The following is a 24,447-nucleotide window of genomic DNA, read 5'->3' as shown; positions in this document are numbered from 1 at the left end:
AAACGGGCGCAGGATAATATTAAATGCTTCTTCAAAACATAAAAAAAAAAAAAAATAACTAAAAGAACACACTTCTACTATGTTAGAAGATTTGAGCCTATTAACGAACGGATCGAAGACTTCACAGAGAATGCTTAGCAGTTCATTGCCAATGCTGCGAAATTAATTGGATTTGGATGAACCTTGAAAGCATAGTCTGCAAATTTATCAATTTCGGCGCTAGTCAGTGACTCATCTTAACGAAGAAGATGGTTTATTCCCCTTTTCAACTAACTCTTCTCGTGTTTACTCTTGGAATGGTGCGACTATGGAGAAAACATTAAGAAAGAAAAAAAAAATGTTTCGTTTACCCTTTTCGAGAATTCCATGCCTCTAAAGACCATCTGTTCCATATTTGTGAGTTCATGCTTATTTCAAAGTGACAGCGATTCTACATTTCCAGAAGTTCATCTTAATGGCTACGATTCTGTTCGCGTGTGCAGTTTAGTGATAGTGCAGTGATTTGCGCAGTGATTCCCAGTGTTTAGTGATAATCCTCGATGGAAAATTCTTCAATGGTATTCATATAATGAAAATTTACTTCGATCCGTGCTTTTGTTTTGAAAATAATTTACAAATATTTTTTGATTATCAAAATATGTGGTGTTTGAACAGCAAAAATAATAATAGATTTCGGTTATATTCGGAAATTTTTTTTTCTCATTCTTGATATTTCATTGTGATGATTATTAATTTTTATGATTATGAATTTTTCATGATTATTAATTTTTATTCATTGTTCTTATTTTGATTGTTTATTTTTGCATTTTCAAAAACTTATTGTTATTGAAATTTACTTATTCTTTGAGGAATTTTATTTTATTAAATTGATTTAATATTATTAGCATAAAAATGTTAAATGATATTTAGTTTCGTTTTAATTATATTATATGTTATGAAATAGGATCAATTGGATATTTTTTTTTTAAATTTTGTATTAGTGTTTATCGTAAAGTAACGATAAATAAGCAACTATGAGATTTAATTTACTTCTAAATGCTATATTTAATTATTAAAATTTATTTTGGTTATTTGAATGCCCTTACGGAGTGGCAAAAATTACAAATTTAAAATGGATGAAAATGCCAAAAGCAATACAGATAATTCTGAAAAAGAATTGAGTGATAATTTACAAAAATTAAGTATGGATCAAAGTGTACAGGATAAACCAGACATACTAGTCTTTGAGCCTGACATTGGTGTTCAATTCTCATCCTGGCTCAAACATTTCGAAAAACAAACTCTAGATGCTAAATGTAATGACGAATGGAAAGTTAGAAATTTTCAAAAATTCATTAAAGGTTCAGCTTTAAAATTGTATATTAATAACTGTCTTAATTGTAATTCATATCAAGAAATAGTTGAAATTTTTAGAGAGCATTATTTTTCACCTCCATTTGGCTTTAACGATTTTCAAAATTTAAAATTTTCGGGCCAAGCTAAAGACCTAAATTCATATTTTACCGAAAAGGTAGAGTTAGGTCGAAAAATAAATTTAAGTAATGATCATATAATTGAGGGTCTATCTATAGGTTTGCCTCCCCAAATTAAAGCACTTTTGGTTTTAAAAGAACCTAAAACCCCGATTGAATGGCTCACTATTGTTTCGAAAATAATTCATGATGTACCTACGGTCTTACCCCAAACTGAAAAATTACCCGAGTCTAAATTTAATGGGTATAGACCACAATATCAAGGCTGGGTACCAAGGCGGCCATTCTTTAACAACTCAAGTAATCCAAATTATAATCCTCGACAAAATCAAAATTTCCCCCGGCCTAATCAAAGTTATAACCAACAATCCCAACTTAGACCCAGAATTCTAAATGAAAAGTTTCAAAGAAATAAACAACAAACTAGTCATTTCGCCCAGGCTTCCCAGGAGTTGCCTCCTAAGCCATGTAAATACTGTGATAAGCTCGGTATAACCAATGCTTATCATTGGGGCCAAAATTGTGTAAACAAACCTAATTCTTTGATGGCTGAAAATCAAACCCAGCATAAACAAGAAAGTGACCAACCACGAAATTGACAGCATTACACATGGTTCAAAAGAACATGTGGTCCCCTTTTTTCTGGAAGATCCGACCTTTCAAATTTTCTTCTTCAAGTTCAATGTTTACCCAATCTAAAAGGATATGGGGCGATAGTAGTTTCTCTCTGTGGTGAAAACCAAAAAAGTTTAAACTTAAGCATCTATTGAAACTAGGATCTTCCAGTACATCATTGTTGAGACTAGGGACTGTTTTCCTCCTTTTGGGGAATACAGCCCCTAATCCAGCAAAAATTTTCCCCTAACAACACTGAAATCCTAAATTTCAGATTAAAGACCATTGTGTCAAAATTTTCTTTATACATTTTATTTTCAAGATGTACAAAACCTGAAGAAAAATTTCATATTGAATTTTTTTTGACAAAAAGTGTCAATATGTATTTTTAGATATCTCATATCACTTGTATTTTCATATTTTTTATCTTTCATGTTTTTGAATATTTACATTTTAAAGAAAGTTTTTATAAATTTTCTTATAGTGAAAAGTTTATTTTAATTGTGTTAGTATGAGTAATAACTTTATTTACAGTGATTTTCAAAAAGGACTGAAAAAACTTAAATCACAAAAAACTATTGAAAATGAAGATCTAACACTTCATTTTGATGGTAGCGCTACATCAATTTTTTTTTTCTCGAGACTTTCATGAAATTTTTTTTATATTGTGTACTTATATGTATTTTTTATAATTCATATTACTTTGATATCTTGTTAAAAGTACAATTTGATTTTTTTTTATTTTAATTGTGTCATCATAGGGAAAGTTTTGCAAAAAGATAATTTAAAAATTTTTGATAGTAGTCAAAAAATTTTCGGCGAGGGGGGATGTAACATAAAAAGCTTCAATTAATCTTTTTATGTTAGTTTCTTCGTTATAAAACAACTCCTAATTTATTACTACTTAATTCTTCGAATCGAAGCACTTTATGATACTTTTAAAGAAACCACATCCTGTTTCTAAATCTATTTTTAGCCAACTATACATAAATTTAAATAAAGATATTTTTCCTTTTAAGCCTTGTGAGAATCGCGTGATCCATTTAATTAACCAATAGTAATTTCTGAGATTTCCCTCTTTTCCCTAAATAAAGGCATTTTAGGATTTTTTGCAAGATTTTCCCTACCAGAAAGACTGTTTGCTGATGGAGTAAACATCACTTCTTCGCTCCCACTCAACTAAGAATGATCAAATAAAAGTTAGTCTGATTTAATTAAAATCATGTGTCTGTTTTCCTGCTTGGTCCGACTGCATCATTTTACACACACATATATATATATATATATATATATATATATATATATATATATATATATATATATATATATATATATATATATATATATATATATATATATATATATATATATATATATATATATATGTATATATATATATATATGTATATATATATATATATGTATATATATATATATATGTATATATATATATATATATATGTATATATATATATATATATATATGTATATATATATATATATATATGTATATATATATATATATATATATGTATATACATATATATATATATATATGTATATATATATATATATGTATATATATATATATATATATGTATATATATATATATATATATATATATATATATATATATATATGTATATATATATATATATATATATATATATATATATATATATATATATATATATATATATATATATGTGTGTGTGTGCGTGTGTGTGTGTGTATTATATATATATATATATATATATAAACACAAATAATAAAACAATATAAAAAAAAAAGAAAACTATAAATGGGAAAAAACCAACAGTCTTCCTCAAGACAAATCTGTTGGTATAATTTAATGCGATATTTCTGAATAAAGAATAATTATTCTAAGATAAAAATTATTCTTTATATGTGCAGAAAATTTTTTTTTTGAAAAAACGCATGAAATAAAAGAAAGCAGTAACTAAACTTAACGCCATGTAGCAAAATGCTGTTTACGTTTAAAAGTAAAATACTAATTAAACAGTTAACAAAATTCGCGAAGAGTTAAAATCTTTTAAGTTGTGCGTATAGCTTGAATCGAATAAAATAAAATTAAAAGATATATTTGGTCGAAAAAAATTTTAAGCAAGTAACATATTAATGCTGCCATCTATGAAAAAATTTAGTAAACAAATTTTATTCTGAAAAATAATTTAATATATTCTATTTTTGTTTAATTGTTCTAAATTAAAAATATAGAGGACACATGAAAAATAATAAAGATTAATGAAAAAAGAAGAAGAAAACTTATTAAACTAAAATATTTATAAAAATATTTAAAAACAATTTTATTTAAAAAAATATATGCATAATTATTAAAAAATAAACGGAATTTTTTTGAAAAAAAATGAAAAGCAATATAAGGAAAAGATATAATTTCGTCATAAGCTCAGTCGATTAAATCTGCAAAAAGGAGTGTTTTCTAATATTGTATTAATATAGCCGAAATAAAATATATCTATATAATGAGGAGCACTCAAAAAAGTAAAAAATATACGATATTTTTTACTTAATGATATAAAAATATGTCATTAAGTAAAAAATATACGAAATAAAAATTATCAAGCAAAAAACAGAAAATAAAATATAAGAAAAATTCTGAACAGAACACCAAACGTAATTTATAAAGCGAGTAGTGAATTTAAATGAACCTACAAGTACCAGAATCTTTCAAGAATGATTTAAAATATTTTCGTAATAAGATTGCCTGTTTACAAAATAGGAAAACAGAAGCGCAAATAGAGGTTAAAAGCGTAAATAGATGGTTCTTTTATGGTAATTTTTTTGCGGATATAATCGCTTGAGCTGATGACGAGACATATATCATTACTTTGTTTTCCGGATTTTTAATACTTATTATATATTTTGAATATAATAAGTATTCCATGTTTTCTCTATATTTTTAATTTATTTTATAAGTTCTATATACTTGCAGCTTATGCGCATTAAATAGAACTTCTTAGTTTCCCTTTTAAGAACTTCTTTTTTTCCTTTTTGTCTTTATTGAGCTATATATAAGAGAAAAAGTTTTTACCAATATTTTCATGTAATTTCCTTACATAAATTCTCCTTAATTTATTATTCAAAATTAAACACTTTATTATTCAAATCCTGCTTCTTATTCCATTTTTGAATTCAAGTATGCAAGATTTAACATTTTTAGATTTTCCCTTTACTGAGTGTGAGAAGGTTTCCCTTTTTCCATGAGGGACGTGTCTTTTTCCTTCAGATAAACACTCAATTTCAGATTTGAAGCTCTTCCAAACCTAAAAAACCACCAGTTTTTCTGCGGCCAGTGGCGTAGTGAGGGGTGGGCAAGGGAGGGCATCATGCCCCGGGCGCTACTCACAAAGGGGCGCCAAATGGTCCGCAAAGCAAAAAATTGCTGTATAATTTTTATTTTTATTATAATTGATTTCTGGAAAATCATATTTTAATTTTAGTGCCAGTGTAATATAATAAATGTTAATTTGTAAATAAAAAGGAATATTAATAGTCTAAATCAAACTGTAATAACATATTCATAATAGAAATGGCACGTCTTTCCTACTGGCAGGGCTGACTCAACCTGTGTCTGTCAGCACTTTCTTATGGCATCTACGCTGTGTAGTAACATAAATTATCTCCTTTCTTGATTTGTCTGATAAAATAATATGTAATAATAAATATTTGAAGTGTACAAAGTACAAACATTCTTTCTTTCAGGACAATATATATTTTTATTTCCATGAACGCAATGTAACTTACGCTTGTTAAAACGATAACAATAACACTCCAATGTACTTATATGTACAGTCTAATGTACTTATATGTACAGTCTAATGTACTTATATGTACACGGAAAAAAGTAGCCGAAAAATAACAACTAAAGGATCGAAAAGAGACACACAACAAATACATCGTTTTGCCGTTTCTAGGAAAGGACACAAACGCCGTATTTGTTGTGTGCCTGAGAAATATCAGTATTAAAAAAAAAACAATTCCTTTTTTGTTACCTTCCGGACACTTTTTTCCATGACTGTATGTATCTTAGACACTTACGACAGGTTGTGGAAGTCGGCAACAAATTAGGGAAATACCCGAAATTTTAACGTTTAAGTTATTTTGTGCGTGTATTTTTCAGTTTTGCGTCCTTGTCATCGCGCTCTGCTTAGAATAAAAATGAAATGTTATTAAATATTATATATTATAAGTTTAATGTTAGCATAAATTCTAATGTATATTTCACTGTGTTACTACCTTTCAAATTCAAGGCATTCTTGGTAAGTAATAAAACAAATAATGAAGCCATGTTTTAAAACTAGCACTTCAAGTTGGTACAAAAGTAGGAAACCTACTATCTTTACTTAGATTTGTAGCTCAGTTTGATCCGCTACTAGCAAATCATCTTAAACATGCCATAGAAACTCTAAAAACTGTCTCATATTTGTCAACACAGATCCAAAATGAATTCATTCATCTTCTGGCATCTACAGTTCGAAATCAACTAATAAACGATATCAAAAGAAATAAATATTATGGACTTTTGTTTGATTCAACTCCTGATATCTCTCACCGAGAACAAATGTCCCAAGTCGTTAGGTATGTAGATGTTGATTTTATGAATAAAAAAGTTTCCATCAAAGAATCTTTTTTGGGTTTTATTGAAATACTTGCTAAAGATGCAGCCTCGATCGAAAATACAATTTTAGAGAAATTAAATTTCGATGAAATTTCATTAACAAACTGCAGACCACAATGTTACGATAATACTGCCGTGATGGCAGGTCACACATCTGGCGTTCAACAAAGAATAGTGGGGGAAAAAATCATAAAGCATTATCTGTAAATTGTGATAACCATTCATTGAATTTAGTAGGAGTTACTGCAGCTAAACAATATCAAATCTTTGTGACATGTTTTGGAATAATTGAAAACATATCTCTGTTTTTCTCACGTTCAACATTGCGATGGGAATTATTAAAAAATGCTTTAACAAAAAGTGTCAAACGTCAATCTGAAACACGATGGATCGGCGGAATACAAGCGGTTAGCGTTATCGTCGATGGGCTAGAGCAGGGTTTTCGAACTGGCGGCCCGGGAGGTATTTTTTTGGGGCTCGCGAACTAAAATATTTTAGTTGTAATTTTTTTGAGGACAATTTTCGTAAAAAATCTAGATCGGTTTAAAATAGTTTTGTCGTTAATAAAAACCTAATTTCTTCGTTTCTGTGAAATTTAACATTCCAACTATGCAAAGAAATTTATTTTTCAAGTTTTGCATCCAAGAAAATATTTATTCAAATGCGAAAATAATCGTGTATGTTGATCTTTTTTATTTCATTTTTTTTTAATGTATTTTGTGAATGTAACTTAGCACGTGCGTATCAGAAATTTTCTCGAAGAAATTCTCCGATTTAACTTTTTAAAACCACTTATTTTGGACGAAAATATTTTCACACACGTTTGTCAATTTTAAATTTAAATTGCAAATATCTATTCTTTGGTGGTTGCAGCACAGACAAACCTCAATTTTCTCATTGAATATTTTGTGTGCTACTATGTAAGTTTTAATACCTTAACAATTAGATATCTGTTGCACATTAATTGTTTAATACATAGGTGCACATTAAGTTATTGTTGCCCGAATTTTTATTATCTGTTTAATATTTTTAAAAATGTTATTAATAACAATTAAATATTTTTAAAAATCTACTTCCTATTTTAATTTGTAATTCAATACTTTTGCTTTGTACAACTTGGTAAAACTCTGACAGTAATATTTAATGTTCCTTCAAACATAAAAGAGTCCTACAAAACATTCTGATAAAGTTGCGGCCCGCCATTTGATTTGTGTTTCTAATAGTGGCCCCCGGCCTCATGCAAGTTGGAAACCCCTGGGCTAGAGAATAGAGTAGAACAATTAGAAAAATTAGCAGAGGCCATTACCACTACAAGTGACACCAGAAATGAAGCTACAATACTGTTGCAAAATATACTAACTTTCAGTTTCATAACTTTAGCTCATTTCTGGTTTGAAATCCTAAGGAGGATTGATCGTGTGCAGCTCAGATTACAAGAACCTAGAATGAATTTTAGCGAAGTTTTCAATGATCTTGAATCATTAGCGACTGAACTACCCGAAATTTGAGATAAGCTCCGTGAAGAGGCAGTAGAAAAAGCGAAGTCTCTTTGTGAAAAATGGGATATTGATACAACAATACGTGTAAGAAGACGCCGCAAAATGCTCGGAGAATTGGCTAGAGATGCTGGTCTTTACACAGAAAATGAAATTTCTCGCGTTATGAAAAGCGTTCTTGATCGCCTCCAACAAGAAATATGTACACGATTAAGTGACCTTAAATTCAAATTTGGAATTCTACTAGACATTGAAAATTTATTAGACGAGGATAATGTTGATAACGACCTTGAAAAAATTGTACAAATTTGGGTGAATTTTATTATACAGATTTCAATGGAATAGAACTTTTATCGAAATATGTGACTGCAAAATGTTACTCCGCAGTAGATAAGAAATTGAACCTAAAACTCCATTAGAATTTCGTACTTTTATAATCTCGTATGGAGAAGATGTTTTTCCAAACCTGAGAGTGACACTTCAAATACTCCTGACTATCTCAGTATCAACTGCTAGCTGCGAACGTTCATTTAGCAAATTAAAATTAATTTTAACATATCTACGATAAACGATGGGTCAAAATCGCCTAAGTGACCTAGCATTAAGTGTGGAAAGAGAAAAATTTGAAACAATCAACTTTGATTATATTATTGATAAAGTTGCTTCATGAAAAGCAAGGAAAATTTATACATAGTAATTAGTCTTATTAATGTATTATAATCATATTATTAACAAATATATGTATCCCCTTAGAGATAAAAAATATTTACTTTCTATTGTTTTAAAACTGCGTGTTTTTAAAATATTTCTTTATAAATATGTAAAATAAATAATAGGTATCTTTTGAACTAATTCTAGATGATCATATACAATTCAGAATCTAGTCTTGTTTTCTCAACTGCATTTTTTGTCTCAAATTAAAAGTCTAGCTTGAGCCTATGACTTTATTTATTTTACTTTATTTTTTTATTAATTTGGTAGTATATTTTACGTATAATATTATATGGTTTCCGAATGGGGGGGGGGGCGCTGAAAAGGTATTGTGCCCCGGGCGCGAGTTAAGCTCGCTACGCCACTGTCTGCGGCCTTTTTCCTGGAGAAAAAATCCCCTCACTTTCATGATCGAACACAATTTCAGAAGACAGAATTTATTTCTGATGGCCTCAGTGATTTCAATAATTATTTGCTGAAATATCTTGATAAAAAATGAGACAAAATTTTTTTCCGCTTATTGAAAAGAATATCCCAGAGAATTCAACTGTGATTAAGAATGTTGGAAACCTGATAAATTTGACTACGCAAACTTGCTGGATGTGATATCCTGAAAGAAAAATGGGTCAACGATAAGTTTGTGTAACGCGATCTTTCCTTAATCATAAAATGTATTTTATAAAAACAAAACAATTCAAGGAACAGTCAGGATTTAACAACAATTTACCAATGCGGGTTTTATTTCAGATATGCTTGAGTGTGAAAAGATTGAATTTATTTTGATTATTTTGTGTGTTTCGTTTGTGCCTTCCAATGTGTGTTTTGTTTTATTTCTGAAAAGGTATTTATTCTTTATTGAAATCTTCTCTAACGTTTAAAAATTGAATGCTTTTAAATTTATTTTTATACTAATATTGAGAGTAATTTAAAATACAATGATATGGTTATTACAATAATATTGGCATTTATATTTGATATTATTTCTATGTATTGATATTATTCAAAAGTTAACAATATGATTTTGTTTTAAATAGAGACAATATTTTTAAAATTTAATATTTTTAATGGAATTTTTTCCCTCTTGATTCCGTAATCTGAGTTATAATCAGCATTGATATGGAAAAGAATTTTTGTTGATTGCATGGTTAAAATTTTGTGCCTAAGAAAAGTGAGCAATAAAATATTTAAATTTTAAATTCAATAATTAACTTTATTTTGAACGAGTGGTAAAAAATACAAATTTAATACAGAAACGACAAATAGTGTAATAAATTAGTCGAAAAATTAATTAATTGCTAGTTTTGAAAATTTAAATTTTAAATAAGATAAAAAATAGTTCGAGATCCAACATTGGTGTTCAGTTTGCAGTTTGGCTCAGACATTTCCATAAACAAATCAAAGTTTTTTATTGATGAGAATCAATTCCAGCTGAAAGATGAACAAGAAAGTGACCAAACACAAAATTGACAATTTAAAGTATCCAGATACATTCAAAATACGTTCAAAATAAAAATGAAAATATTAAAAATAACAAATACCCTATTGTGACTAATAAAACTATAACTTTAAAGAAATTTATTTCATGTTGTCTATTTGAACAAAGAACTTGGATAAATTTTCCATTTGTTTTTCAAACAGATGTATATATGCTTACATTTTGTTTAAGATTCATGATTTTACACAGATTTTATAGTCACAACACAAAGAAACCTTATGATTTATTCTATTCAAAAATTTTATTGCAGAGAGAGAAAAATAACATAATTTTTATGTGAACAATTCCATAAACTTAGCATTCTTGTAATCGTTTTATGATCTTTTAATTTTAAATAGAATGCTTTATTCTATTTTGGACTAATATGGATCATGTTATGCACTACATGGAATTTATTTATTATTTTTTTGGGGTGGGAAGGGGAGGAAAAAATGTCTATAAATTTTCAATGGAATGTCTGCATTTTGCATCGAAGTATTTATTGTGTTCAGACACTTTAAGATATTATAAATTATAAGGGTTTGAAATGCGTATAATTATTTGTGCAAAATTTCAAATTTAATTTCACAAGTTACAAAAATGAGAATAAAGAGATTGTGAATACGATAAAAGAAATTATTAAAAAAAGAAACATCGAATTGATATTTCATAGAAAAAGCAAAGATTAAGGGCTCTTCCAGCGCCACCATTTTTTTGTTCCTTTAGCGACGATTGACTGAGTATAGCAGTCTATATTATCTCGTAATTTAACATAGCCATTTGTAAAAGCAATTTTAGAAAGATAAGAATTCTTTAATTTTTGACACATTTGATAATTGTTTCTTTTTTTTTCTTTTTCGAATTTGAAAAGTTTTGATCCTACCATTAGGTGTTCCAAACCTGTGATTTTAAGAAATTTGTGCAGCAGATTTCGATAGCTGAAAATGATTACTCAACTAAGCCAATTCTGATGTTCGATGACGAAGAAAGAAGTTATGGCATATAAAAGGGATGAGCCCTTATTTTGTTTTCTTGAAGATATTCAGAGTGATGATTCACTTTTTATTAAATCAATCGATTTTCATTCATTTTCGATATTTATTAAGTTGAAGTTATTTCTTTGTTAAGAGTTTCTTTCGTTTCTAAATACTTTTTGAGAGTTATTTTCGATTGCTATGTCAATGTTATTTCCCTGTGATCACATATTTTTTTTAGTTATCTCTTCATTTTTATAATAATGCATCTTTATCAACAATTGTGGAGGGAGCTGTTTTTTACGAGGTTTTTATTTCTAATTTATACAATTAGAGTTTGTAAAATAATTACTTTATTTGCCTTTTAAGCATTGACCATTAGTGTTTTTTCAAAAAGAACAATGAAAATAGTTTAAAAACCTCATAGCAAATTAGAGTTGTCAATTGCATATATATGTCAATTGTCAGGTGCATATATATATATGCACTACAGCCATTGTTTAATATTGTCTTTCGTCAACTTTAAATTGTTATGAGTTTTTTTAAACTATTTCACTGTGTATTTTGAAAAAAAAAAAATGAAACAAAAAAAAATAATAACTATCAATGTATATATCTTATTTATTTACAACATTCAATAAATAATTGTGTGTTGTTAGAATGATTATTTTGCATTCTTTTTATAACACATGATTTATTTTATTAATTTTCAAAAAGATGGATTTTGAACTATCGTTGTTTACTATTGTTTCTGAATGCATGTATATACAGAACAGGTATTATTTGATATATCCTTTAAAATTTTAATTTGCATTAAGTTATTTTGTTATTTTAAACTATTGGTCATTGTTCATAGTGGGGCGGTACGTTGGGCCATTCTTCAAAGTGTTTTAGAGACGTAATATATATATATATATATGTATATAAAAACAAAAAGTAAATACTTTTGTATTAATAAAAGAATTAAATCTCTTTCGTTTTCATAAAATGTCTTTGTTAAAGAATAAGCGTAGAGAGATTCTATTTTGGGAATTCAAGGCTGAAAACATACCATTGAAATATAAATAGATTTATATTTCAAGGGAAGAGTTATTTTTAGAATCGTTCCCTTTTTCAATTCCATATAAGGAAGCAGAAATGATTTTCCTTAATGCGTAAGGATACAAGGAATGTACGAAGGTGCCTTTTTACTTCAAATCTATGTTGGTATAAAACGTAAGAACGCATAGTTTTGCGTGTCCTTTTCATCTTGATGTGATCCCGATAAGCTGTTCCGGGATTGTCCGGAGTCTTGTCCACTCCCCCTTCTTTGCAGGAGTGGGGACGTGAATTGTTAGCAATACCAGCCTACCTTTGAATAAACCTGTTTAGAACGTCTGATGGCTTATGACTAGAGCCCGGAAGTTCAGGCAAAATGCCATAAATGCCCTTTTCTGCCTTTTTTAAACGTTTTCTTCTGAAAATGCCTTTTTCTTTCCTTTTGTTCATAAATGCCTATTTCTGTCTAATTTAAAATTTTTCTGCAAAGCTTTTTGTGCTTTTGACCGAGCATAAACGTAAAATGAAGAAATTTTGAAGTACAGAAATGGTTGACTGTCATCCGACGTATTGTAATGCATTTATGGAGAATAGGACTTTATTCCTTTTGTCTTATTAATATTTTCTCTCCGTCTCTTCGTGGCGTCACCTTCGCCCGATGCGCTTTGCAAGGAGAGAGAGAAAGGGAGTGAAAAGATAGGAGTTATTTTTACTTACAGTCAATAGAATTTATTCTTACTTACGGCCCATATAGCCCCATATAGCATACACCATCGAATAACTCGTATGCTCTCTTATCTACAAAACGAATTCACCAAGTTGGTTGAGCACATTGTAGCAGGAGCACGAAAAAGTTTTCTAGTACTAGTTATTTCAAAAATGCCTAAAGTAAAAGCCTGTACAAGCAAAAAACTGGACAGTTTTGTGAAAGAGTTTGGGTCGGATGTGTTTTCTACTGATGGGAGCATTCTGTTTTGTAAGGCATGCGAGAAGTCAGTAAATTTTGAGAAGAAGTATTTTATATCTCAGCACTTGGAGACATCTATGTATAAAACAGCAAAAGATGGGAAAACACCGACTCTGATTCCCACCTGTTTTCAATTATCTTCTCGCAAATCGGAATTTGCAATGGATTTATGCAGATCATTTGTAGATGCCGGCATTCCGCTGTGGAAACTTGAAAATAAAAGCATACGAGCTTTTTTGAAAAAAATATACGAATCAAAGTGTGCCCTGTGAATCAACTTTAAGGAAAACTTATTTAGATGACTGTTACACCGAAGTTCTTAAAACTATTCAAAATTAAATCGGAACGAAAAACATATGGCTATCTATAGATGAAACGACAGATGTAACTGGACGATATGTTGCGACTGTTATAGTTGGTGTTATGGGCCCATTTGAAAAACATAAAATCTTTTTGTTGACATCTGAACAGTCGTAAAAGACTAACAGTACTACAATTGCACAGTTGTTCACTAATGCACTGGCTTTACTTTGGCCAAATGGTACTGAGCATGAAAGAGTGCTATTATTTCTTACAGATGCAGCCTCCTACATGAAAAAAGCTGGAAATGCCTTAAAAGTTTTATTTCCTAATATGATCCATCTAACGTGCCTTGCTCATGCATTGCGCAGGATAGCAGAGGAAGTAAGAGGTCTCTATCCTGAGGTAAACTTGCTTGTTTCTAGTGTGAAAAAAGTATTTGCGAAAGCCCCTTCAAGAGTTCAAAGAAATTGCACCAGACATTCAATTATCTCCTAAACCGATCCTTACGAGATGGGGAACATGGATTTCAGCAGTCTCATACTACTGCACAAATTTTGAGGAAGTTACTCGAGTCCTTACCAGCTTTTCGGATGAAGAGGCAATATCCATAAGAAAAAGTAAAAATCTGCTTAGCAGTTCTAAAATAAAAAATGAACTGACTTTTATTTCAACTTATTTTGGGAAGCTCCCTGGAGCTATTGAACACGTGGAAAAAGGAAATATGTCTTTGTCCGAGTCACTAAAGATTTTCTACGATACTATTGAAGAACTAATGTCTGCCAGCTGGTGACAGAATAAGGAAGAAATGTGAAAACGTCATCTCTGCAAATACAGACTTTGAATGCATCAAGGACATTGCAAAAGTAATTTCTGGTGATACTACAGTTGAACTTACCATATCTCCTACCATGGCAAGTTGTTTTAGGTACGCGCCCATAACCTCTGTCGAAGTAGAAAGATCCTTCTCTTTGTTTAAAACTATATTGACTGACAGGAGACAAAATTTCTCTTTCGAAAATTTGAAAAAGCATCTAGTTGTGATGTGCAACAACAACCAATCATCAGAATAAATCTGCATACAATATTATTGTAAGTACGAGTTTTCAATTTTTATTTCGCACCTACGCAGTTGAGGTTTTTTTTGTGTGCAATTATGTCCCCTTCTTTTGTACTATTGCTACGACAGTCGAGTGAAATGAATATGTAGGTATACCGGATACTTCTAGCAACTTTTTTTATACCTTGGATACCTATATGGGCTTTTAGGCATTACCAACTACCATTTTGCTCCAATTTTAAGTGCCTATTTCAAGCTTTTTAAATGCCTTTTTGCCTGCCTATTTTTGCATTTTTTATTGCCTGAAATTCCGGGCTTTACTTATGACTGCAATTATTTCAAGCTAAATACAACACTGATAACAGGGTTGGAGCCCTGTAACAATATATATATATATATATATATATATATATATATATATATATATATATATATATATATATATATATATATATATATATATATATATATATATATATATATATATATATATATATATATATATATATATATATATATATATATATATATACAGAGAGAGAGAGTTCCCGCAGTGGATTTATTGTAAAGCCACGGTTCCCAGTAAAACAATCATCGCTCAAACAAGCAAAAGTCAAGCATCACTGGATGCGGTCAGTAAGCTGGTGGCTGACCACTTTGATCAGCTTATGTAGGGATCGAGGGTGCGCGGTATCGGTCCTCGGGAATCTGTCGTCGGTCGTCGCAGGTCGCTGGCTGGTCGTCGGGCTACCAAAGCGGAGGAGCTATCCAATCTGCAGAGGATCAAAATTGTGATGGCATGTCTTCGGATAGTCCTCGGGAATGTTTCCCAGTCCGTTGCCAATAGCCCATTGTGAAGCTCTAGTGCTGTGGTTTCCAAACTTTTTTGACCCAAGAACCCCTTTTTATAGTCAAAACTTGCCCACGGACCCCCAAGTAAAAAACTGCATAGGTATAAAAATTACAAATTAAAAAAAAAAAAACATTTTGTTGAAGAACTATTGATTGAAATTATATCTTCTGTTTAAAATAAAATAAAAAAAATTATGACTTGGAGGAACGTGATGAGATTTTAAGAGTGTATTTATGTCCGGCTCAATGTTTGCCAGCACTAATTTCTAATCATTTATTTATTATTATCTTTTTGTGATGAAGTTCATTACGGCACTGAAACTGAAAGAACAATATCCCCTTCCCAAGTTTTGTTTATACAGAAAAAGTTTTGCAACAAATGCAATTTTACAATTTTAGTTTTGATTAAATTTAATTGTTCATCTTGTAGTTTCAAATTAGTTTCGTTAAGTTTGGCAAATGTACTGAAAATACATTCGCTGCAGCTTGTTTTAAGTTAGCCAAAAAACTTGGATTCCTACCATTGCCGGAGCACCGTCAGTAGCTACAGAAATGATATTAGTCAAGGGTATAGCTTTTAATTCAGTCAATAGCGTTTCACCTTTCGCATCGCTTTCCAAACATTTAGCAAATAACAATTCTTGGTATAATTTTTATTCTTTTACAAATCTTACATAAGCTAAACGTAAAAGCTTCGTTTCCTGGATAAGTGGACTCGTCAGGCTGTATAGAAAATTCAGATATTTTTAAGTACTAACATAAAGAATTTTCTACGCACTGAGATATTTTGTCAATCCTTCTTTGTACATTATTATTACTCCGTGGAATTCTTTTTACAATGTTAAAAGCTGTTTTGTGCAACCCGGTGAGTATTATCTCACTTACAGCTAGTAAAATAAGTTCTTCAATAGTGTGAGGCTTTCCGGACTTCGCAATCATGTAATATATAGAAACATGCGAAACTATGAGAAACATGCAATCCATCATCATCTCGCTTGTCCCTATAAGTTGTTGCAGTGACGGTGTTTTCAGATATTTTTCTTTGACTGTTCGAAAAATAGTCTTTATCATCTATTCATCTTTATCTTTTTTATCACTATGGATTTTAATCAATTGTTCTTTAAGCTTAGAATGCTTCATTGAATCACTTATTATAGTTTTATTACATAGAAGAAGACACGTAGGTAAAGTACTATTTCCTGGTGAAGAAATAAAAACATATACTTCAAATATTCAACACTGTATTTTCGGCGTTTTTTCTTCGAGTCATTCATACTGTTATCTCTTAAAAAGGGAACAAAAGATATAAGAAAATTTGTAAATCAGCTGTTTAATTTGTAACAAATCACCGTAAATAATTATAAGCACCCACCTTTATTTATAGTTTACTTAGACGCAAAAATCGCTACAATTTTATTTATCTTAATTTCTATAATAATAAAAACCAATCACAATTTTATTATTTTATATTAAACCTCACGCGGACCTCCTGACGTTGTTCAGGGACCCCTAAATCAGTTTTTATTTTTCACGGACCCCCTGAACGGTACCACGGACCCCTGGGGGTCTATATGGACCACTTTGGGAAACAGTGCTCTAGTGCGACGCAAATAAAATACAGAGAGCGAGAGAAATTTATAACGTTTCATTTACTGCACATAATCTGCTTATACATAAAACTCATAAAATAATGTAGAAATACAAAAAGGCAACAAGAAATGAGAAAAAGAAGTAAATTAAAGAAAAAAAAAACTTTAAATTAAAAAATTACTTAAATTAATAAATTAGTAAAATAGCAACAAAAAGTTTAATATAGTTTAGTATAAAATTTTAGTAAATATAATCGTGTGAGCAATGACGAGATAATGACTTTTTGTTGTTATTTTTCTAATTTATTTCTTTTGTTTTCATTGCACTCTATATATATAGGAGCAATATTGAATGATAAATGTTATCCAACTTTGCAATCGCATTTTTAATATATAAATTAATTAAATTTTTTTTTATATCTATATTTTCTTCATTATTTTGAAAAATTAGCTTCATTGGTTTTGTAATTGTTTACTTTTTGCGTCAATTGGGTCTTGAGATCAAATATTCTGATTTGAAAAATAAAATTGTGATATTGATTTAGAGATGCAATTTTATAGATATTTATTTCTGTTATATTTAAAAATATTTGTTTTTCTATCTAATATAATATATAATTGCTTTGCGTCCAAATTATTTAATTTAACTTCAAATTATCAATACTTACTTTAATTAATTGTTGTAATAAATTAATAATTACTTTATCTCTTAAAACATAATTGCCTAATAGATGGCACCACTATGATACAAGTTTTAACTATTTCCCCACAATATCGCAGTGAATAAAATTTTGTTGTGCTCGTAAATTAGTTACTTTACTTATTAAATTATGTTTATGTCAAAGTAATAACATAATAATTACTTAAAAATTGTAAAATCAATAGTAATTTTAACAATATTGTAAAGAATTATTTTCTGTGTAATTATTATATCACTGGACTATTTTTCGATTATCACTGGTTTTATGCGGTTACTTAAAAATTGCAAGTGTCACTGGTCGGCTTTGGCTAATCTAAAACCGTTGCATGGTGAACTTCTCAAGGAAAAAAATTTGAAAAGAAATCACTTTTTCACTATACGCCGAAGATCTAGATAGTAAAGAAGATCCAAAGAATGCCTTCATGATGCAGAAGGGTTCAAAGGAGTCGTAGACGTTTGACTATAAGGAGTTATCAACGTTCTCAGAGCCAGCAAGAAAATTAATCCAACCACAACACCATCATCAATTTGTTTACAGAACTGTTTAAGGACGATAAGTTCCTCCTTTTCATGTAGTATTTAACAATAACAATTGGCAGTATTGACTCTTCAATAAAAATGAAGTTATTATTGTACTAATTTGATGTTTAACCACAACATGGTTGTTTACCTTGCATTTATCTGAAATTAATAACATTAATATTGAAAGATATTATACGGAAACGTACAAAAATATTTTAAACAAATAAAGAAAAATATACGAATAAAATTTAACGCAAATTCGATTTAAATAAATCTTTTATAATTAAAAAAAATCATTGAAGACGGTATTTTATATTTTGTACAAAACTTTAACATTTGTTTTTAAATTAGTATGAAAAATATACTAGGACTGATTTATGATTGATTTACATTTTGTGAACAAATTACGGAGAAATGATATTGGGGAGGATTTACAAAAAGAAAAGAAGGCAATGCCGAGAAAAACAATCAAAATGTCAAAATTTCTTGGGGATACTGCAGATGTAAAGGTAGTTTACATGCGTCCCTGTGTGACGAAACAGTGATATATTTATGTCTCAGCTGGGTCACCATGTGATAAAGATGTGACTCTTACGTTCTCAACAGGCTGAGATGTGAATATGTCACATTCTTGTCACATGGTAACGTCACTGAGACAGATATATGTCTCAGTGTGGTCTCATGTTGACGTTTGAATGACGTCAAAATGTGGCATCTCCCAGGGTGAACATAGTAACCTTCAAAAACATACGCATCAGCGTAGCAGAGCTTGCATGTGACTTCCCAAATGAGTCTCCGTGATTGTCGAATTTTTATTGTAATCTGTTAATGGTGCTACCTGGGTAGTTATTATTTCTTTCATGTCATGTGATCCATAATATCCAGACTTTTTGTTATGGTTAACAACGTAAGAAGTAATCACAATACCAGGTGAAGATGCATTAAAATCTCAAAATATTTATTAAATTGAATGGGATTTCGGCTTCATAAAGACATTTTACTGCGCTATATGGATTCATTTTATAAATAAGTATTACATTTCTAACTAATTAACAATAATTTATAAGCTAAGTAATTCTTCTATCATGCGAAAGAGATCACTGAATGTCCTCTTTTAAGAAGGGCTATTCTACAATTAAAATATTACAATTAAAAGAATTTCCAGGAAGCTTAGAAAGAATAATTTGCAAAAATATTATAAATTCACTGATTTGCATTCTAGGGTGTTACCATCCATCTTCACATTAAACTTTACTGCCAGAATTTGCTATCAGTTCGAGGGGGACACAGACTTACACTATCATTTTATTTTATAATATGTGAAAATTAAACAAGGAAAAATAAAAATTAAATGAAGTACAAAAGCGCACTATACCCAGATATCAAATTGCAACAAAAATGCTACGGTCATATAGACTTACATGTGAAGTCACAAGTGACCTCTGCGACGTCGATGCCTGGGTTTTTGAGGTTACTGTGCTCGATTTTAGGGACATCACATTTTGACGTCACCCAGACGTCAACGTGAGACCACAATGAGACAAATAACTTTCGCAGTGACGTCACCATGTGACAAGATATGTGACATATTCACATTTCAGCTTAGTGACACGTTGACGCTGTTAAAACGAAAAGATCACAATTACGTCACATAGTGATTCTATTGTGTCGTGAATAAGTCACATCGTTGTAAAAGAAGGACTCTGTTGTGGTCTCGTGGATCTGGTTGTGAACTAATGTTGACGTCTTTGTGACGTCTCTAAAGACGGACATAGTTACCTTTTCAGACCCACACATTGACGTCGCATAAGTTACATGTGGCTTCACAAATGAGTCTCCGTGACTGTCGCATTTTAGTTGCAATGCTGTAACGGTGTTATTTTGAAGGAAAGTATTTTGGTCAATTACCGACTATTCAACCACCGACTAATGATTCAATTTCAACCTTGATTTAGTTGATGATTTATAAAATTCTTATTAAAAAAGTAGCTTAATAATATAGTGCAAAAAAATGATTAGTTTTTAACTTTTTTTTTTAACAAAAATACCTAGATTTTAATTATTAAAATATTTTATCAGAAGAAGCTATGAATGATTTCTTATAGTTCACTAACTTTTAAGTTGTAGTCTGTGATCTGTAATAATCAAAATTGGCTTCCGGAAAATACCTCTTTCTCTCAGGACACTGGAAGAAAATGGAAAGGAGTAAAAAAAATTGAAAAATGGAAGAAACTAAAAATCATTAAATATATTTGTTCAACAGATATATTTAATGGATTGTTAAGGAAAATGTTATTTTGAAAAAAAAATTTTCGTTAATTTTTTAGACTGCTTTTTAGAAATTATAAATAAATCTGTTTTCATTAATTTTCATTGAAGTAAACTGATATAATTTTATTACTAAAAATATAAATTTTTTCACAATAAAGTTTTAATATTAGTAAATCATAAGAAGACTACTGTAAATCTACCAACATATAACATTTAAGTTTAAAACTTATAAGTTTCATTTAAAGTTTCTTAATTGCAAATGTATTTCAGAATGTTCATTCGGATATCATGTTTTGATTTATTGCGAATGTTCACTCGTGATTTTCAAGATTTTCAATTCAAATATTAAAAAAGTTTTTTATCTCTTAAATTTCTTAAAATTTTAGGCAATTAATCATCGAATAAAACATCTAGAATATCAATAAATATTAGGATTCAGAATAGAAATAAAAAAATAAGAAGAAATTTTTAACAAGAAATTAGTATTTGTAAAACTCTGCCTTACTTTTCATTCTAAAAACCTATTATAGAAAGATCCAAATTTCAAACAGTTATTTGTGTTTACAAGTACAAATAGGCTTACAATATGTATAGAAAAATTTGTCTATAAGGTATAGATAACAATAACTTTATACTAAAGAGCATAGTTCATTTATTAAAATCTGTAATGAAAAGGCTAAAAATTTATTTATTTATCATAATATTAAATAAATAATCGTTTATAGTAAGAATAGTAATTTTAACCAGTAAAATAATTTTGGGTGGATCTAGTGCAAATTTGCTATTAAAAAATCAATATTTTGAATTAAAATAAAACTAATTTTGAATTAAATCAAAATATCTTAATTTCTTGGCTGTTTAAAATTTATGTATTTATTGAAAAAAAAGCCTAAAATATAAAACAAATGGTGAAAAACATTACTTTACAAAATCAATCATTCTCAATTAGAAAAAAAAACCATAAAAAATATTGTTGATTTGGGTGCATTATTATAAAAATGAAGCGAAAACAAAAAAATGTGATCAAAATGAAATAACATTGACTTGGCAAATCTAAATAAACACCCGATAAGTATTTAAAAACGAAAGAACCTTTAAACAAGGAATTAAATAGACTTAAAATAAAATTGAAAGTGAGCAATGAAAGTGAACTCAAAATATATCAATTTTCCTAAAAAATTTATATTAAAACACTCGCTTATTATAATTAACCTTAATTACAAATACGAATTTATTCTCTAATATAAGAGCTTATATGCAAGAGATAAAAAGTGGGACTAAGCCCTTATTTTTGCTTTTGAAACCACTACGAAAGCTTACTACGAACTTTTTAAAATCATAGGCTTGGAATACGTTACACTTTTCGAAAGAAAAAAAAAGAAGGAAGCTTGACCGAACCATAAGAGGATCAAAGCTTCTTCGAGTTTACATACAACATTCCTCAGAAGTGATCACTTTTTTGAAGTATTCAATTTTTAGTGACATCATCGGTTGGTGACATACAATTATTATATGAGTTCTTCTTTAGATAGTCAGATGAACAATGTCAGAATGGGCTGCCATATTCAGAGATGTGGTACAGGGTTATTCGTCCATTTACACCAAATAATACATTACAACTATAAGTAACTAAACATCATCAAAAATCAGCAGCAAACAAATAACATTTACTGAAAATAGAACAAAGCTTTTATAAAGCAAAAGCATGCATAATCGTCTTTGGCGGATTCAACACAAATTAATGAATTTTAATCTTGTATCATATCTTTTACCGACAGCCATGGGTTCAGGTTTAAATGTTAGCATCAAAGCATGAACTGTCTAAATTTGTGTTACTTCTTGAAAAAAAAAATTAGCGGACGATTAAAAAATGGCGGCAACCTGTGGTTGGCGTTTGATTCAAAATCGTTTGCATTTTGCGAGCAAATGTTAATTAGATGTTTATTCTTTTGAATGATTTTCGCCTATCAGCAATCTCCCCGTTTACATTTTAATAAGTTATAAAATTAAATTTAAAATTTAACACAAATTATTATTTGCCTTTTAAATTATGGATTATTTAAGAAACCCAAATAAACCTTGCAAACATAATCAATATTAGTCCGAATGTATACAAAATAGAATAAAGCATTTTATTCACCATTAAAATGTTACAAAAATACTTAGTTTATGGGATTGTGCGCTCAAAAACTTTCTATCTGTGCAATAATATGTTTGAATAAAATAAATCTTATCAAGACGGTTTGTGGCTATAACAGTTGCGTAAATTTTGAAATTTTTAATATGAATCTTAAAGGAAAAGTAAGTGTATACTTCTATTTTAAAGAAAAGACATCCAAATTCTTTAGATTCTTTAGAAAAAAGATATTATTATAATAGATTAATTTAAATATAGTGTTCGGTATTATGGACAAGGGGTATATTTACCTTTAGAATCGTATTTCTGATACTGTAAGCGTTTGAGAATAGAGAAAAAATTAACAAACATGTTTACGAAAATAATTTTTTTCCAAAATGATATTGAGAGCCTATTGGAGCCATTTAAAGAAGATCACACGGGAATGTAATTGATGTAACCATTCGTGACTTTTTTGTGATTCACATATTTAATTATCGCAAAAAACTGTTTCAAGTGATTGGTCTAACTTGTGTGAGTCAAAAAATACTCCTGCAACTTCAGTAAGTCGTGAAATGGCTTTCGAGAGGTTCAAGGAATCAAAGTGGTATTCTCAGTGACTCCAGTAAAGTATGGTACCAACTAACAAAAGTCATAATAAATAGTCAAGAAAACAATAAGAAAGTGTGATATCATAAAATAGAAAAATATCAAAGTCACATTATGACCTCATTGGGACAGTTTAAAACAGTCAAACCTGTGGCTGTGACCATTTTTGACGTTTTAATTACGTTACTGTGACAGTCTGCGCTATCTGGGTAGTAAATCATAAAACTGCTTCCATTGGCTTATACTTTTAAAAACTGTATTAATGTAAAGATATAAGGAAAATTATAAATATTTGTAAATTATAAATATTAGATTTTCAAAGATTTTTTATGATTTACTAATTATTAATAGACACGATAATTTTTGATGAACCTTCTGTATTGTACTTCATATTTTAAATTAGCTAAAAAAACCACCATGCTAAAATAAATATTTTTGGTAAGCTACAATAAATAAAATTTCAATTTTTGAAGCAACTGCTACAGTAAAAAGTAGTGAATCAATAAGATGAAAGTTAATAGAAACAAGTTATCAGACTAACAAGTGCTTCAATCATATGAAACGTAATTCCGGAGAGTCATGTACCGAATTATTGAGAACCTTGACTTTTGTCTGAGAGTCTATAGAAGAGAAATATGACAGAATGTTACTGCCTAAAATAAAATCTAATCCTTTTAAATAAATAAATACACTTTTTGAAACATAGAAAAATATATTTTCTTAAAAACACATTTTTTTCAATAGTTACAAGTTACATAAACAGTTATGGCAAATGCAAATTTATACTTTTCTAAATTTTTTTGCAAAACTGCAAAATTCCAGCAAATGTAACTCAGTTTTTTTTTTCAAATATCATTTTCGATTCCTTTCAGTTTGTCAACTATATGATGAAACATCAAGGAAAACAAGAAAAATAAATTTCGCTAAAAAGAGAACAACAATTACCTTTGTTTATTAAATAAAAGAATCTTTAAAAAAAAAAAAAAAAAAAAAAAAAAAAAAAAAAATTATTTTCCTGTC

General features: G+C 29.2%; 1 protein-coding gene across 2 annotated transcripts in view; it reads left to right on the top strand.

The window, feature by feature from the left end:
- The first annotated feature begins 9,340 nt into the window (after positions 1-9,340).
- LOC107455196 (uncharacterized) overlaps positions 9,341-24,447 on the top strand; it is a 342,163-nt gene continuing 327,056 nt past the window's right edge. For both annotated transcript variants that reach the window (XR_015430405.1, XM_016072691.4), the window contains exon 1: positions 9,341-9,796. Coding sequence is in view for 1 of the 2 variants with exons in the window: in XM_016072691.4 (XP_015928177.1) it covers positions 9,705-9,796 (92 nt within the window). In the remaining variant the exon portion in view is untranslated. The remainder of the gene's footprint in view (positions 9,797-24,447) is intronic.

Source organism: Parasteatoda tepidariorum, chromosome 11 (genome assembly GCF_982258835.1).
Source record: "Parasteatoda tepidariorum strain Cologne lab strain chromosome 11, Ptep-v5.0, whole genome shotgun sequence".
NCBI classification, from domain to species: Eukaryota; Metazoa; Arthropoda; class Arachnida; order Araneae; family Theridiidae; genus Parasteatoda; species Parasteatoda tepidariorum.
The sequence above is the reverse complement of the archived record's forward strand: the minus strand, read 5'-3'. Positions and strand labels throughout refer to the sequence as shown.